The 17,325-nt window shown below is 63.2% G+C and overlaps 5 protein-coding genes across 5 annotated transcripts; all 5 read right to left on the bottom strand.

Moving 5' to 3' along the window:
• Positions 1 to 528: 528 nt before the first annotated feature.
• LDBPK_130770 (hypothetical protein, conserved) lies at positions 529 to 2,613 on the bottom strand (the record flags this gene model as incomplete). The annotated part of the gene is made up of 1 exon (XM_003859240.1): positions 529 to 2,613. One exon carries the CDS (start codon positions 2,611 to 2,613, stop codon positions 529 to 531), a length of 2,085 nt encoding a protein of 694 aa, XP_003859288.1.
• An 883-nt stretch (positions 2,614 to 3,496) lies between these two features.
• LDBPK_130780 (hypothetical protein, conserved) lies at positions 3,497 to 4,531 on the bottom strand (the record flags this gene model as incomplete). Its single annotated transcript, XM_003859241.1, has 1 exon — positions 3,497 to 4,531. One exon carries the CDS (start codon positions 4,529 to 4,531, stop codon positions 3,497 to 3,499), a length of 1,035 nt encoding a protein of 344 aa, XP_003859289.1.
• Positions 4,532 to 5,276: 745 nt separating this feature from the next.
• Positions 5,277 to 7,172, bottom strand: LDBPK_130790 (hypothetical protein, conserved; the record flags this gene model as incomplete). Its single annotated transcript, XM_003859242.1, has 1 exon — positions 5,277 to 7,172. One exon carries the CDS (start codon positions 7,170 to 7,172, stop codon positions 5,277 to 5,279), a length of 1,896 nt encoding a protein of 631 aa, XP_003859290.1.
• Positions 7,173 to 8,438: 1,266 nt separating this feature from the next.
• LDBPK_130800 (hypothetical protein, conserved) lies at positions 8,439 to 10,904 on the bottom strand (the record flags this gene model as incomplete). The annotated part of the gene is made up of 1 exon (XM_003859243.1): positions 8,439 to 10,904. The coding sequence occupies one exon, from the start codon at positions 10,902 to 10,904 to the stop codon at positions 8,439 to 8,441; it is 2,466 nt and encodes an 821-aa protein (XP_003859291.1).
• Positions 10,905 to 12,675: 1,771 nt separating this feature from the next.
• Positions 12,676 to 17,244, bottom strand: LDBPK_130810 (hypothetical protein, conserved; the record flags this gene model as incomplete). Its single annotated transcript, XM_003859244.1, has 1 exon — positions 12,676 to 17,244. The coding sequence occupies one exon, from the start codon at positions 17,242 to 17,244 to the stop codon at positions 12,676 to 12,678; it is 4,569 nt and encodes a 1,522-aa protein (XP_003859292.1).
• Between the last annotated feature and the right edge of the window lie 81 nt (positions 17,245 to 17,325).

Genomic DNA, 17,325 nt, shown 5'->3' on the forward strand with positions numbered 1-17,325 from the left:
AACGCTGACGCATCGGCCAGCCGACTCCCCCTCTGCTCACATGTCCGCCCACGCCCACGCCCACGCACCCTCTCCTTCCCTCTCCCTGTCCAGGCGCTGCTCCTGCGCCCGCCTCGACTGTTGCCGCATCCGGTTCACTCTCGCCCTTCATGAGAACGGGGAGACGATGACAGCGGGTGCACGACGGAATCGAGGGGGAATACAAAGCCGGCACCAAAGAAGAGGGGTGGTGGCTGTGAGAGGGCGGTGGCGACAGCACGTGGCGGGGTGGGGAGTGGAAGAGTCTCACCGAGGTGTAGCAAAAGAAAATAGGGAGCTGAGGAACGCACAAAGACACACACACACACACACACACATACACACACACGCGCGCGCGGAGACGTGAGGTTCATGTTGATGCCGAGCGTGTGTGTGTTTGGTTGTTGGGCCGATCGTAGGGTGAGGAAGGGAGGCAGACGGCAGCGTGCACAGGGAAAGCGTCCAAAAAGCGTTTGACAACCGCCTTTCCGCCATACGGGCGCGCCAGTGCTACTGCTTCTTAGTGCGCTTCGTTGCCTTCTTCGGCGCGGCCGCGCGGCCACGCTTCTTCGGTGCCGGCTTCTTCGCCTTGGACTTCTTGGCTTTGGCATCCTCTTCCTCCTCTTCCTCCTGCTGCTCCTCATCCTCGGCATCGTCGTGTTCCTCTTCGGCGTCCCCCTCGTCCTCATCCGCCGCCGACGCCTCCACCACGTCTGCCTTAGCCTTTGTGTTGCTCGTGGAGCTGCTGCCGCTGGCGGACGAGGAGGAGCCATCGTTGTCGTCTCCGTCATCACTATCGGTGATGCCAAGCTTCGCAGCGACGTCACTTTTCGAAGGCGTCTTGGAGGCCTCTGCTGTCGCCTCACCGGCCCCCGCCGACACGGCTTGGTGGTCCTGGGAGGGGCTGCTCGCCATCATGTCCACCACTGACGGGTTCGCGCTAGGCCGTTGCTGGCTGCTGCCGGCCCCACCCTGCGTCATGGCGTCGTCGTCCTCGTTGTCGCTTCCGATGTCCTGCGACGGATTCGGCTGTGTGTTGGGTGCAGAGGAGGAGGTGTACATCTGACCCTGCTGCGATAGCTGCTGCTGCCGCTGCTGACGACGCGCCTCCCGCTCGGCAGCTGCCTCAGCGCGCTTCTTTTCTCGCTCCTCGCGGTGAGCCGCCGCCGCCGCGAGGCCCTCCTTCTCCTTCTTCTCGATTTCGTCGATAAGCTGGTGGCGCTGAGCCTTTGTCATGGCCTTCAGCTGCACATGCCGCGCCGCGATCAGCTCCCGCAGCTGATCCTCGTTGTGGTGCTCGTGGAAGCAGTTGGGACGCGAGCAGTAGCCGTAGATGAAGAAGTGCGTGCAGATTTGCTTCGGGAACAGCTCCACAGGCTTGCTGCCCTTCACCTCCTCGAAGGATGCCTTCAGCATCAGGCAGATGCCCTTCTTCCCAAAGACAAACTTCTTGTCCTGCAGGTCCGTCGGGAAGGGGTGCTCGCGCAGCCACACCGTCATGTGCGGGCCCGGCATCGTCGCGATCACGAGCTGCTGCGCGGGGTTCATGTACACCGTCTTGATCTCCTCCGGCACTGTGACGCCGTCGAGGTTGATCGGCTCCGGTTCGTTGCGCACCGTCGCGCCCATCCGCGACTGCTGTTGCGATTGCGAATGGCTACCCATGCCGCGGCGGCTGCCGTACATGCCGGGCTGCTGCGCCATCATCATCATGGGGTCGCCGTAGTTGTTGCTGCGGCGCCCGCTGCCACCACGCGCGTTCGGGTACATCTGGCCGGGGCCGCCACCATACATCATCATCTGGTCCATGCCGTAGGGGTTCATGCTGTTGTAGCCCATCATCATCGGCTGCTGCGGCCGAGGCATCCCGCCCTGCATCATCATCATGTTCTGCGAGTAGCCCATGCTGTTGCCGTAAGCGTTACCGTGCATGCGGCGATCACCACGGCCGCGGTCGCCGCCGTAGTAGTTGCGGCCATCATTGTTGTAGCCGTAGGCGCCGCCGGCGCCGTTGTCCTGGTAGCCCTGGTTGCTCGTGTTGCCGCCGCTGATCATACGGGACTGCTGGCGCTGCTGCTGCAGCAACTGCGTGAGCAGGGCTGCCGAGTCCATACCTCCGGCGGCGCCTGCGTTGTTGCTGCCACCGCCGTAGCCTGACGTGGTCGCGGACGACATCATCAGCTGCTGCTGCTGGGAGGGACTGGATGAGTAAGGAGTCGGGTAGGCGTTCACTTGCTGAGGCTGCTGCTGCTGAGGTTGCTGTTGCTGAGGCTGCTGCTGCTGCTGCTGCTGCTGGGCAGGCGAGTTGTAGCAGCGCTGGAGAAGGAAGTTTTGATCTTCGGCGCACACACGGCGGAAGTCGTTCACCGCCGCCAGCACCTCGTTCGGTGTTTTCGCGTTCGGGTTCATGGCTGCCATCTGTGCGTTCTCCACCACCTGCACCGCGTAGTCGAAGAGGTAAAAGGACCGAGACAGCTCCATCGGTGTCACGTAGTTCAGCATGCACACCGGCTTCGTTTCGGTGGGCGAGGCCGTGTGACGCGGCACCCACAGGGTGCGCCCGTTTGAGATATAGAGAAATATCTGGCCTGACATGGAGTCGCGCGAAGGGGCGGCGGTGAGCGACAGAGGTGACAGGAGGGCGGAAAACAACAAAGGAAATCGCGTAAGAAGAGCGTGCGGGAGACGGCGTTGGAGACAACTACGAGCGAGCCGCAGTCATGCACACACACACACACACACACACACACAGCCGAACACAACGCAACGTGCCCATCACACATCCGTGCACAGAGGGGGAGAGGAGGGAAGGGGGTGCAAGCGCCCGTGATCAAGGAGTGACAGGGAGAGAGCGGTGGAGGGAGGGGTTGGGGGGAAAGCAGCAGGGGTGCAGGGGAGAGAAGAGAGAAGAGAGCCAAGATGGCAAGTCTTCCACGTGCAGCCACGCACATACAAGCACACGCATGCCGACGCAAATACGCGATGAAAGGTGGGTCGTGGTGGTGGTGTGCGAGACGGTGTGTATGTGTGTTGGAGGGAGAGTGCTGTGCGTGTGCGTGGGCGTGCCTGCAGCGCGCACTCACGAAAAGCACATGACAGACGTCTTCCTTGCCCCGTCAAAGGTGCAGCACTGTGGTAGGGGACAGCGTCGCATGTGGACAGGTGTGTCGAAGAGACCCCAGAGGGCGGGAAGGCAAACTGCACATGTACACGCCCCACACTTGGCAGAGGTGAACAGCAGCAGATACGGGCACCAACAAAGAAAAGAAATATCGCCAAGCCTGGCGGTGCCATACACGCACACGCGCCACGCATCGCTCCGCCTTGTCACAATCCTCACCTGCCCAAGGCGTGCTTCCTCAACAGCGGCTATGAGACAGAAGCATGCAGACAAGCCGCCCAGCGGAGAAGGCGCCGGCGGCAATTCAGATGGAGAGGGGGAGGAGGAGTAAGAGGGGGGGGGGAGGGGCGTGGTCGCTCACGTGTAGTGGATGCCCTCATCCTCCACCGCCATTACTATCCCGTCAATGTACTCCTCCGGGCTGTCGCCGGCGGGGAGGGAGGCAAAGTCCACGGATGGCGCGGCCGTTTCGAGAATAACCTTTACATCTTCGTCCGCGCTGCCATCATCGGGCGGCTCCGCCTTGACGACACCCTTGTCCAGCTCCAGGTCGAGCTGTGCTTGGCGCAGCTCGGCGGACTGCACAAGTCGGGCTTGCTCGGCGTCCTCAATAGCGAGGCGTCGCTCCTCCAGCGCCGCCTGCTCCTGCCGCAGCTCGTTCAGATCCCTGATGCGCGACTGCCGACGCAGCCGCACCTGCGTTTCGTATTCGACGACGTGGGCGACAGCTTCCTTGCCGCACCGCGACAGCAGCTGAAGAGTGTCTTCCAGCGGCAGTTTCACAAACGTGGCATGGTTGAACTCGTACAGGAGGCGCAGGTAGCTGTCCAGCTGCTTGTGGTGATAGATGGCTAGTTCTTCGTCTTGACGGATCGAGGCGAGGCTCGAGGGCGGTGGCGCGTGCTCGCTGGCAGGTTGCCGTGGCACCTCCTCGTCCTCTGTGGCAGGACGCGCATCGCTCTCGGCGCGCCTTCGGGCTTCAAACAGGGCAAACACATCTTCGTCGCCATCGTCGGCCGGGCCGTGATTATGCTCGCGGTGGCCGAGCGCGCTCCGCAACTGGCTTTGCAGCTCCGCCTTACGCACCATCACACGCGCGCGGGCCGCCTCGATGCCGTCTGGAGGGTACATGAGGACGGGATTGCGCGCAACCATGGCGTGCAGGCGACGGAAGCCGTCTTCGCCGTACACAACGGTGCGAAAGCGGTCCAGGCCGCGAATATCGCGCCCGCGCTTGCGCGACCCTGCGGCGACAGCCGGACCGCCGAGAAACGGGCTGGCGACGCTGCCCATTCCGACCTCGCTAAAGAGACCGGCGGATGTGGTGACCCCGCCGCCGGATGGGTCAACCGTCATGGGCGGGTGGTACTCATTATCCCGCTGTTTAAACATCGGGCCTCTCTTGATCGGCACTCGGACCCTCTAGCAATGCCCCAGACGCGAGCGCGTGTACGGCGTCTCGCCTTCTCTATGTGCAGTGCCAGTGCTTTAGGTTGCCCTTTATGCGCTGCATGCATGCACCCCGCGCAGCTGTGTTCGTGCCCGTCAGCAGCAGGAGGAGCGATGATGGTTCTGTACGAGGTGCTTGACGTGTCGCGAGCTATACACGTATACATACGTGTATGCATGTACATGAGGGTGCGCGGCAGAGCAGCAGAGGGAGGAAGGGGAGAACGAGCATATGTGCGGATGGACGCACAGGGGGCCGCCTTAGGAGAGGCACTTCATGACATCTCTTCCACATGGCATCAGCCAGGGTGGACGCACAGCTGGACGCACACGCGCGCGCGTCTCTTGCCATCATCCTGCGTCGACTTTGCAGTCGAGGGGGAGGATGAGAGGGTGGTGGTGGTGGTGATGTGTAGTTAATCGCCACAACGCGAGGCGACCCAGCAACAGCAACAAAAGAATGGCTCGAGAGCGCCGCATACAACACGTATACGCGCATCCACGCATGTGCGGACGCGCGCTGTGTTGCCACGGTGGACTGTGAAGAGGGAGAGAGAAAGAGGACTCGCGGTGAGGGGAAAGGCAAGAGGCGGTGATGCTTCGGCAGCGGCAACGCGATCATCAGCATCACCTCAATCCTATCTGCTGCTCGCTCGCTGTCTCTTCATCTTACTCGAGCTTCTTGAGTTCACTTGACCTTTTTGGCTTTTCGAAGGGCCACCGCGGCTGGTGACTTCACGGGGCTAGTGGGGGCGCGCGCGCCGCGTGGGCGTGGAGACGGCGATGTGGTATGCTTTGACTTTTTCGTTTGCGACTCCGCGGGACTCGCGTCCGCGCCGCGACGGTGCCGACGACGCTCGCCGCCCTCTTCCTCACCATCCGCCACACGCACACGCTCGCGGCCTCTGCTGGCGGCAGAGGAGCGCCTCGAGGTGGCCGCAGCATGCTTGGCGCCGCCTGCGGCGGAATCCTGCTTCAATGCGGCGGCAGTGTTCTTCGGCGAGGGCGTCAACGCCGCCGCTGCCGGAGGTGTGCCGAGCCCTCGCGAGGGAAGACAGTTGCCCGGTAGCGCATCCTCCGGGCGTAGACTGGGGCCTTTCACCAATCCCGAGCTCAGGAAGTTCGTCGTGCGGTTTATTTGCTGGATCGCCAACGCCGTCGTGCGATCCCGTGCCACGGTGCGCACAAACGATGTGGCGATGCGGGACGGATCTTGCAGCACCACGACGTCCGGCAGTCGCACTTGTGCCGCGTCATTGTCGACGCCGTCATTGCCTGCCTCACCACTAGCGCACTTCCCTGGAGAGGCGCTACTACATCCTCCAGCGCTGGAGGCAGCAGATGAAGCAGACACAGCCTTCTTCCGAGTGGCCGTGACGTCACCTCGGTGCCCGCGGCCGACTTCACCACCCAAGTGCTGCGCCCCCTCCTCGTCCGCTCCCTTCACGTCTTCAATGTCATCGCCGCTGCTGCTACCAGCTGCTACTGTCACCAATGCATCCGCATCCGCGGCGGCAGCTGCAGATAGCGACGCGGAACCTTGCTGCCCGAGCAGCCGCCCCATTTCGCTCAATGGCACTGTTAGATGGTGCAGCGGGTCCGTCACCATAACTTCGCTCGTCGGGACAGTTGTATCGTCGTCCTTGTCCTCGCCTGTCACGCTCTCCGAAAAGATGAGACGCTTGCCGAGACCGACGAGCAGGCTCTCGCGACGGCGCTGCGCACGCTTCGCGAGCCAGGACGGGTGCGGGGCCAGGTAGTTGTACTTGAGCCGCAGCTGCTTTGCCTTTTTCTCCGCCTTGCGGCGAACCAGCTTCTCGGCGATGAGGTCGATTGGGTGAGGCCCTTGCTGGTACCAAGCCAGCTTCTCATCCATCAGGTCATGCAGCTTGAACTCGCGCGACTGCTCCTCTGCCTTCCTCTGCGCCTCCGTCACAGTCAGTTGAAGAAAGCTACGCCGCTCCTTCCGCGTCATGCCGTCGAGCTGCAGCCCGCGTTGCTCGGCGTCGTGCATAGCGCGCTGATGCTTGCTCAACACGCTCAAGGGGTCTTTCTTGGCCATGAGTTCGCGCTTGTGGGCCTGGCGGCGCTCCGACTCCGCCCGCTCGCGCGCGTCTCGCTCAGCGCGGCGCTCAGCTGGGGAGGAGAACAGGTACGAGAAGCTGGCATGGCTGGCGATCGCCCCCAAAGGGATGCCGTCATCGTTCACTTCCACGCCGTTCCCGCTGCCATGCGCACCAGCAGCCGGCGAGGACGATGACGCCGCCTCACGCGCTACCAGCTGGCGCTCAATGTCGGCGGAGGCCTTAAGCGCCACGCCGCTAGTGCCATCCCGCAGTCGCTTGAGGTTCACGCCGGACATGAAGCTGCTCCACTCCCGCTTCCACGCATTCTCGCCCTTCTCCACCACGGCGGCGTAGCGGCCGCGGCGTTTGCCGCCACCGCCGTCATCACCGCTGCTGCTGCTGCGGCTGCGTGGCATACGTCGAGCACAGAGCTCTTTAACACCAGTATGTGTGTTTGTGTACGTGACAGTCAACGCCGTCGACAATGAAATGCGTGTTACGTAATATATATGACGCATCGACGATTATTCGTCCATGGCCAGCGGCGTGGTTCGCCAGCCCGTTGAAGCGGGCCGTTGCAGCAGCAACCGCCCCACCCAGAGGGACCACCCACAAGGGATCCGCGGTGGGGGGTCGTGTGTGTAGGGACAGGCAAAGTCGGCACAGAGAAGAGACCAGAGAGAGAGAGGGCACCCAGGAAAACTGAAAGGATTTTGGTGGCGCGGCGGAGGGGGTGGTGGTGATGGTGAGGAAGAGGAGTGTGCATGAGCGCGTTTAAAGGGCCGGAGGGCACGTGGATTCAGCTGTGATGGTGACGCACAAGCGGAGGAGGATGGCGGGGGGAGGGCGGCAGCGGCGCTGAAGAGCAGCACATCCGCCTCTGCCACCTACCCCTCACCCACGAAGACATGTCCGTTGTTGTACTTCAGTCCTTCTACACACTCTCGCTTGAGCTCTCTACCTTTGGTGGGCACATTCCGTGCGAATAGATCGCACTCGGGCACCCTGCACATGCTCTGCGCATGTACGCAAGATCCGTATATACGGATGGGCCTCCCTTCAACAAGGAGCAGGCCGTGACATCACACGCGCACACACACATATATATATATGATATATACATCTACACATGTATTGCATCGAGGGATGCTGAGGACGGGGTGGGGAAGAGGGCCTGCTACTGAGAAAGTGTGAGGGAGGAGGAAGACAACGATGCTCGGCAAATGCGAACCACATCAACACACGCAGACGAAAAAGAAATATTTTATATTGGCGACGTCCATACAGACGCATTACACCTCACCTTCCAGGGGAGACCGCCACCCCGCCTCCCCTAGACACGCCACACACCCCACACATACCGCCGAGGGCCCTCGAGGAGGAGCGAAGTGAGATAAAGAGAGTGTGTGGGTGAGACAGGCGCGGGCGAGTAGAGAGGTGCGAAGCAGAGAAGCTGAGCCCCCTCCCCTTCCCCCGCTCCCTGTGCGCCTCCTCAACAACGGGGCATCTTCGCCTTGACGGCACCCAGTGGAACAGCAGCCCTCTCCAGTCGACGCCTCCCTTCCCCATCCCTCTCTGTTTGCTCCGGCCCCAGGCATCACACGGCCGGGCGGCGAGCGGGCCGAAAAGGGCGTGCATGAGAGCGCCCTCGGACCAGACCGGATGGGCACCGTGGAGGCCCCCACTCCTCATGCTGCTCGGGAACGTTGCCCTGAGCGCAGTCTTGCTTTGATGGTCTTGCTGCGCGAGCTCGATACCGCTTCAGCGCACACCGCGGACTTGAGTCACCGGGGTCGCCGCTCGCTTCGTGGGGGTGCCAGGCGTGGCAGACCCGAAGGCGGTCCCGGTAGCGGTTCTGAGGCTGCGGTTACTCTCTTCAGCGCGATGCTGACACTGCTGGAGCGAGTGGGGGGCTTTGAACTGCACCGGTGCGCGGCCACTGGCATCGCGCACGTGCCGGAGACTGCCACTTCTGCTTCCACCATCTGCCGCGTTGCCGGCTTCATGGAGCAGCTCTGCAGCAGCAGCACTGATAGCCGCGGCAACGTCTGGGCGATGCGCAGCAGGAGCGGCAGAGCGCTGTCGGTCAGCGGGTTGCGTGAGAGGTTCAGGCGCTCCAGCGAAGGGTGGTAGCGAATGGAGCGGAGGAGCGGCTCAAGCGTGCTATCATTCACATCATTGTTGCTGAGGTCCAGCCAACGCAGCCGGTACAGCCGAGGCAAGACGCTCTCGGCGAACGCCACCACACCGCGGTCGCCCAGGTGCAGCCCTTCCAAGTGCATCGTCTCCACAGAGCGGTCTTTATCAATGCTCTTGAGGTCGTCGAGGACCGTGCTGTTGGGCCGCACGTGGTGCGCCAGACAGCTCGCGAGGTAGGAGCTCCGCAGCGGTTGTAGGTCGGTGATGTAGAGCTGCAGACTCTCGCACGACTGCAGGACTGGCATGACCTTCCCGTTCACATCCTGCTGGAAGGCGGCGAAGGCGCTTTTGGGTTGCTGCGCCGTTCCTTGGTCGTACTCGCGGGTGAAGACGACGCCGAGAGCATCGATGAGCAGGGTCATGCCGTCCATCGCGTAAAACTCCCCGTAGAGCGCCTCCAGCTGCCGAAGGCGACCATGCACCCGAGCTGGGGCGGCAAACGTTTCGTTCGCGTCTTCGCCAAGTACCTCTGCGGCCAGCAGATCGGCTTGCATCTTCACGGCTGAGCTGCTGCCAACAACTCTGTCCCCTATAGCTGCGTGGGAGTATCCATGAACGCCTGGCACGCCGCCATCCGACGGGGGCGTGGCGGGAATGGGCGACGTGCTCTCGGTAACGGTACGCTGCTTCACGGTTGCCGGCGCTAGCTGCGGCGGTGCTTGGCGCTGAAGGGGACGTCCGGCTGGGGTGATGGGGGACGCCTTGCCACTGATTTTCGGTGTCAGAGCGGCCCCCGAGAACCAAGAATTCAGGTAACCAACACCGCTTCGCTTGATGCTGCCGCCATCTTCATGCGAGCTGCGTACATCTGCATCACCGACACCTTCCCCGCCTGCTCTGCCGCGGCCCTCAACCGGGTTGTCCACGATGTTCGCCAAGTTCGGCGTGCTGCTACAAACACCCGCGGAGGGGAAGTGCCCGAAGGACGACGACGACGCCGCCGGCTGCTGCTGCTGCCGTGGCAACCCATCTCCGTTGCCACCGCAAGGGTGACCGAGCTGCAGGTATCCGTTGTCGGGGGACGCTAGATGCGGGCGGCTTGGCGGAGCCATTGGTGGCCGTCGTCTGGCAGCCGCCGCGATACCGCCGTCCACCTCGCCTTCGCGGGTGTTGACACTGCGCATGCCTGCCGAAGGTGGGCGCCTGTGTGGTGGCACAGCGTAATACGACTGCGCGTACAGACTGGGGAGGTTGTCGCTGTGGTTCGCGGCGGTGGGGGGCGTCGCGAATACAGACTCTCCGCCACCGCTCGTGCCCGTGGGTCGCCTGTTCGACATCGTGGGCGAGTTTGGGGTACGTCCGGCGTAGAATGCCATCGACGTTGCGGGCGGTGTGGTCGCTCCGCGGCTTGACGAAGCAGCGGCTGCGGTGTTGTGGCCAGCGTGCAGGGAGGCATGACTAGCACCGCCGCTACTACTGCTGATGTTGCTGCCGCTGGTCAGCTGCTCAATCATGGCCTCCAACCGGGGTGATACGTTCACTCCTGCTTCGCCCAGCATGCGCTTGGATTCCTGCAAGAGCGCCTTGAGCTTCGCAAGAAACGACTTCGCCATGCCGCCTGGCACCAGCTCCATATCGCTCGACACGCACAGACGCAGATCTTCGCGCACTAGCGTCAGTAGGACCTCTAGTGCCCGCTGATACTGCTCGCACAGAAGCCGGTAGTTGATGCCGCCATTGAGACAGCAGCATAGGCCCTCGGCGACGATGTAGAGCTCTCGCTCTTCCCAGTACGGGGCCGGTCGCGCGCGAGGGAAGACAATGGATTCCTTCGGAGATTCGTGCGGCTGCGACGCTGCAGCGCCGCCGTTGACTGAGATGCCGCTGACGATCGCGCTGTCGCCCAGGATGGAGTGCGAGGCGGGTGGTACGAGGATAGAGGGGTCACCTGGCGAGCCGAACGGCGTCATGGCAGTACGCCTACGCTGGTATACTTCGTAGCGCTTGTTGAGTGACTGCATGATCGTGTCGAGGCTTGCCACGCCGGTGTGCCCGACACCGCCGCTACGTCCCTCGAAGTCGAATGGCTCATCTTCCTCGTACATGGACATCCTCGCTAGCCTCGCTGATCGGGCTTCTCCCAAGTTGGGGCAGGGGGAGGGCAACAATTAGGGGGAGGGGGCTGTGACTATTCAAGGTGCTCTGGTGGCTCTGCCGATGTGGACAGCAAAGGGGTCGACCGAGTAGGCCTGCGTGCCTCCGTCGGTGATGGTGCTCTGCCTTTTCCCTGCCTGCGCATGAAAGGGATACTCCGTCTCCTGCCCACCTCCTTCCGCCCAAGATGCGGCGCAGTCTGTTGAACGTCTATGAAGCGAGATACTTGCCCGCCCGTCCTCCTCCTCCTTTGCCTTCTGTTCTCATCCAAGCTCCACTGCGCACAGCACAGACGACCCGCGTGCACCAGGGCGCGTGAAGGTCGTCCGTCACGAGAGCCAGAGCGAGCAAGAGCGCGCGCGCGCGATCTGCAGAGAACACCGAAAAACAGCTAACAACAAAGCAGGTAAAGAAGGGCGACGAAGAGGAAGCGGAAGCGCGTGTATTACCGCGGCTGCACACACACACGCAAAAAAACCCACATAACCGCACGCTCTCTCTGCTTGCGGAGGAGAAGGACGCGCCCGTCGGCGGAAAGGCAAGTACGTTGCGTGGGTGTTGGGGGATGAGAGGGAGGGGGCGCCGCAGCGGCGGTGTTGTGGCGAGGTCAGAGAGAAAGGCAGAGGGAGAAGGTGCGCGAAAGCTGACATGGAACTAAACGGAGGATCACGGGCCCCGACTGTATCATAGAGGCGCTTGCGAGATTTGAGGTGTGCATGTGTATGTGCACGTGTGTGTTCATGCTGTGGGAGACACAGCGTCACCAAGTTCCTCTGCGCACGAAGCGCGCAAGAAAGCGCAAGGAGGAACGTGCGCTCGGTGACCCACCCGCAGCCACGCGGGCAGAACACCGCCCCACCGCCATCAGCGACGCCGCCACGGAGTCGCGCGACGGTGGCTCGGGCGTTACTGAAACATTTTCGTTCGTTTCGTACATCAACCGCCATGCAGCGCGTGACTCACCGCCCACCGTCCTCCCTGCACCATCCTGTGCACACGTGCCAAGAATGATGCCGACCCCGCAGCAGTCGTGGATGGTTTCCTGCGTTGCTGTCGGCGAGCGCCAGCACTACCCGCTACGACCCGCTGTTGCGGCTCATGGTTTGCGGGAGGGTGGAGGGGGAGGGGTGGAGGTGAGAGGAGGTATACCGCCAGCCGCACGACGAGCACATGGGGACAGAAAAGAACAGCAAGTGAGAAAAAGTACTCGAAAAGCGGCGGCAGAGTGGCTGAGCCGACCTGTACATTCAACAAGATGAGGGAGCGTGAGCAAGACATGCAACATATGCGGTGCAAGCGTAAAGCAACAGAGAGGTAGAGGCAGGGGTGGCGGTGATGGTCGTGGTGGCACAGGAGGAGTTCCAAGGGAGGGAGGGAAGGGGGCCATCAAGAGACCGGAGAAGATACACAAGAAGAAGAGAACAGAGGGACACGCACGCACGCGCGCACAAGAACTAAAACAGGTCAACACATAAAAGGAGAGGAAGACAGCCGGAGGCGCCGGTGACGCGCGAGAGAATACAGAGCCGTCATAATAGATGATCATGGCGTGCGCGTGGAGGGGGTGGGGGTGCGCGTAGCCTACGAAGGACAATCGAACACGCGTGTAGTTTGCAGATCGACGCGCGCACACACACACACATGCACACCGACATGACAGCGACGTTGCCCTCCCTTCCTTTCCTCTCTGAGCTTCTTTCCCGTTCGATTTCGAATCGCCGGGACTCTCTACTGCGGTGTGTCACCGGTGGTATTTTTGGGCATCTCGGCAGTGGAGCGGCGTTTTGAAGGGATGGAGGGGTGGCCGACTTGGTCGCTCTCTTCGTAGCTCACGGTGGTGAAGCTGTCGCCGACACGCGCGTCTCCGAAGAAGCTAATGTGACTCTGCCGCGCAGACCCCGACGCCCCCACGCCCGCACCACTAACGATGGGCGGGACCGTGCACTTGTCAGCCTGACTGAGGATCACCGTCGACATGTCTGCCGAGTTCTCTGAGCGTCCCGTGACCCCGGTCATAGCGCTGCTGCTGCTGCTACTAAGGCTGCTGGTCTCGTTGCCGAGGCTCCACGCAGGTACATGGTGGATGGACGGAACCGTGACGGTGCTGTCCGCCGCTGCTTGCCATTGCGAAGACGTGTGCCGCTGCTGACGGTGTCTTTGAAGAGATTCAGGCTGCATCTCTTGCTGCTGTTGTACTCCGATCACAGCCGGCCCACGAGCAGGCGTGACCGTGGCTGAGTGTTGCAGCTCCATTTTGAGCCGCCGTACCTCTCCCAGCGCCTCGTCACGCTCTGTAAACGCTGCACGGCTTTTCGCTTCCACTGCCTCCATTTTCCGTTGCAAGTCACGAGCAATTCGGGACATTGCCTCACGCCGCCGATGCCGCTCCAGCTCACACCTATCGCGGCGGCTGCACAGCGGACAGGGCTGCTCTGGGTGCGACGGGGGCTCAAGAGGCGGCTGCAGACCAGCCTCCAACACGGCGCTCTTCGCCGTGGCGTTCATGCGCACTGTCACCTCGGCCAGCGTCGCTTGCACGTCACTTAGCATCTGTAGCACGTCCGGCAAGCGCAGCATGTACGTGCTCTCCACGGTGGTCTGCTTCCCGCCAGGGCCGCTTGTCGTAGTGGCCACCGCCACGACGCTCTGCTGCTCCTGTTGCTGACGCTCCAGCACGTACTGCTGCCATGATCCGCGCAGATACTTGTGCATGTCGAAGTCCTTGCGAAAGAGGGCGTTTACTTCGTCCACCGTGCAATCTGTCGCCTTCATCGCTTCTAAATCTTCGCGGGTGATGATGGCACCTGTCATGACCACCTCATGCTGCAGCTTCTCCCGCACGCCGCCGGCGGCGAAGACGGCATGGTCGATGTCGACGCCTTCCTTGCCCTCCGTGGTGCTGTTGTTGCGCCGCCGCGGCCCCTCGTCTGGAGTCGCCTCCTCTGTGAACGACAGGAGCGCAGAGGGCCTGCTGTGCGCCAGCAGTGGATCTTCGCTGCCTTCGACGCTGTCGGAGCATCGCGTTTCTTTATTGTCGTTCACGAGAAACGCCTCGCCGTAGCTGTGGGTGTGCCGGCCACCGCGGCTCACGCTGCGTGACGCCGCGCTGCCCTCTCGCCCCGTCTCAAGGTCCGCGTGGGCACTGCGCTTATGACGGTACGAGGTGCAGTACTCCATAAACACCTCGCACACACGCTGGCGGTGGCGCTTATCCCTCTCGAAGGCGCCGACGGCCCGCGCGACGGAGGCCCAGCGAGACGTGGCGACCTTGGCCGCGGGTGACACGTCCGCCAGGATCATCTTGTCATAGAGTCGCCCGCACAGCGTGTTTGTCGCGTTCACCATGTCCTGCAGTCCGCACAGCAGCCGGTGCGACTCCGTGTAGAGCTGCTCCATCATCTGCTGCTGCTCAAGGGCTTGGCTACGCGCGGCCGCGACGGACGGCATCTCGACGGCCGCGGCAGCCTTGGGCGACGCCGCACCGTCACCGTTGCTGTGCCCCGCCGCGTCACCGGTGACGCCGTTCAACTGCGTCGTGGCCGCTTCCTCAAGGCCGCTGTGACGTGCCTGCAAGTCGTGCATTTCCTTGAAGAAATTGTCTAGCGCGGCACCGGCGGACTGCGTTATGGACTCCTTCAGCACCTGCAGCAGCGCGGCGTTTTCATCGTGGCGGAAGGTTTCGAAACGGCGCGCCTTGGCAGCAACGCGCGCCATGAGTTCGTCGAGTCGGTCGCTCTTGCGCTGGAGCGGCTCGACGCGGGTGCAGAGCTCGGCGTGGGTGTTCTGCAGCTCCACGAGCGCCTTCTGCACCGCCTCGAGTTCTTGCTGAAGCTGCGCCTTCTCCTTTCGCAGTGTCTGCGCCTCCAGCGCGTCTGCGTGTGCCTGCTGCTTCACCTGACGGAGGATGTGCACATGTGCGCTGGCGATGTCCATGGTGGACTGGCGGAGCAGATCGAGCAAGGCGCCGCGCTCCAAACAGTAGCTCGCCACTTGCCGCACCAGCTCAGCAAGACCGGTGTCAAGAATTTCCAGTACATGTGTGGCCGCGTCCGTGTAGGCAAAGAGCCGTTGCTCTCCAGGCGTGCCCCAGAGATCGGCGTCAAGGGTGTCGTGGCCGCTGCCGCGTCGTTGACCGTCGTCGCCTTCTATATCGTCGCCGTCGCCGAGTACGTAGCGCGCCACCTGCGGATCGGCAAGCAGCTCCAGCCACTGCGGGTGGGACGGGTCGCGCAGCATGCGGTCCAGCACCTCCGCCAGGAGGTACACCTGTGACCGTTCCACCGGACGGGGAGCAGGGAAGATGGTGTTGTGGGACGAGACGGCGCCCAACACGAGCTGACCTTCGCTGCCGCAGAGGGTTCCGCTGCTCACCGGACCAGCCTGCATCACAGCGGCCTTTTTCAGCCCATTCCTAAGACCTGTGCCCGCCTCGCTGCCGGACTCGTCCGGCCGCGCGAGCGCGTCACCTTCCACCGGCGGCGGCGACGCTATCCCGCCGCTGCGCCCCGTACGATTCGAGCGGCTCATCGGTGGTGCGCTGGGGCGATTTTCCGTCACCGGCGTCGCAAACATCGACGCCGTCGCCGATGACGCGCGTTGGGTCTTCTCCGCCGCCGTGACAGCCGATGTGGCTGTGCTGGATCCAGTCCCTGTCGTGGTGGCGAGGCGGCCGAGGTACTGCAGGCTCGTGACCCACCATGTCTCTGGGATGCGCGTCTGGTCCAGGCTTGTCAAGCGTTCCAGGAGGCACCGGCGTCGCTCGCTGAGCGCGCTGGTACTTTGGCCGGGCACCCCGGCCGCCGAGCGCTGCGCCACAAACTCGCGACTTACGCACATCACCGCGTCGAGCAGCGAGAAGTTCGGTGCGGCGGACGTGAACGGGAAAGGGGATGACGCCGCACCGCCCTCGTCTGCGCCGCCACCGGTCGTGCCGGAAGCGGTTTTCGCGTTCTTGCCCTTGAGCGTTGTGTAACTCCGCATACTCGCTCGCGTTGGGGCTTCCACAACTGCTGCGCGCGTTGACGTGCGCGTCGGGGAGACGGCCTCAGCGCGTGCGCAGTAGTACCCCACAAGTTGCCGCACAAGGGCACCGTCGTTGGCGCTCACTGCAGCAGCAATGTGGACGTGCTCGGTGGAGGACATCCCAGGGGCGACAGCTTGCGGCGTTTCCTCCGCGTCGAGGTCGTCGTTGTACTCGGCAATGAGGTTGAACACCTGCTTCGTCCCTGCGGCTGCCAGTGCGCCCGTGTCGGGCTGCGTCGCCGCTGTCGAAGTGGTGCCACCGCCGGTACCGCCGTTGCCGGGGGCCGCGGTGTAGCACGCCTCGGAGGCCTCCTGTATCGCGGGCAGCTCATGATAGCGCAGCTCAGCGGCGGCACTGTCCACCGCGATGCCAGTCGCGTCACCGCCCAGCCGCGGACTAGCAACCATGGTTTTGAGGAATGTGGGCTTCCTGATCCAGTCCTGAAGCTGTCCTATCCGATGGGCACCGCGCTTTCCGGCGGCGGCGGCCGTGGAGCGTGCTCGACGGTGGCTTCGCTGGATGAGCTGATTGAGCAGGAATGGATTGATGCGGTCATCGACGCCCGTTTCGAGCAGCGCGGCGGATTTGACAGGGGCCGTGCCCACCAGCGTTGGGGAGGCGATGGGGGAGGCTGCGTCGCTGTTGTCACCACCGCGCGGCACGGCGGTGCCGGCATCATCGCCATCGGCGTCGTCCTGCGCTGCATCAGGCAGGCTGTTGAGGCGGATGTGCCGCGCAAAGAGACCGGTGGTAGCGGCTTGCAGGGCCAGCACGTCGGCCCCGGTACTTGCGCTGTCGTGTGCATGGGAGCCCTGCACATGAGGCAGGTACGAGTCTCTGGCCAGTGAGGGGCCAAGGCCGACGTACTCGAGATGCGACGATGGCGCTGACGCTGTCGCAGGGACGCTGTTGCGAGTGAGCGGTGTACTGAGTGGGATGGATGAGATGGCCGTCGCAGCGGCGACGGCCTTGACAACCGGCACCAATACCCTGCTTACCGGGGCCGCCTCCTTACTCGGCCCTGCGGCCGCGCCGTTGCCTCCATGCTGCGGCCGCTGCTTTGGCGAGGGCACCACGGCGGAAATCCCCGCGCGTGGTGGAAGGAGAGCACGCCGTGCCGACGCAATAGACGCGGCAGAGACGCTTGCGCGGCTTTCTTTCCTGAACGATACGGTGCTGTCCCTGACAGCCATGGAGGACATTACGGACGCCACGTGCAGCGGCGGCGACTGTGCCTGCTGCTCCTGCAGAAGGGTGGGCAGCTGCTGCGGCATCGACGGAAGCACGCGCTCGGATCGGGCGCGAGGGGGAGCGGGGAGGGCAGTGCGTGCGTGTTGCCCCCAGTGTGTGGGCTC

Source organism: Leishmania donovani, chromosome 13, assembly GCF_000227135.1.
Source record: "Leishmania donovani BPK282A1 complete genome, chromosome 13".
NCBI classification, from domain to species: Eukaryota; Euglenozoa; class Kinetoplastea; order Trypanosomatida; family Trypanosomatidae; genus Leishmania; species Leishmania donovani.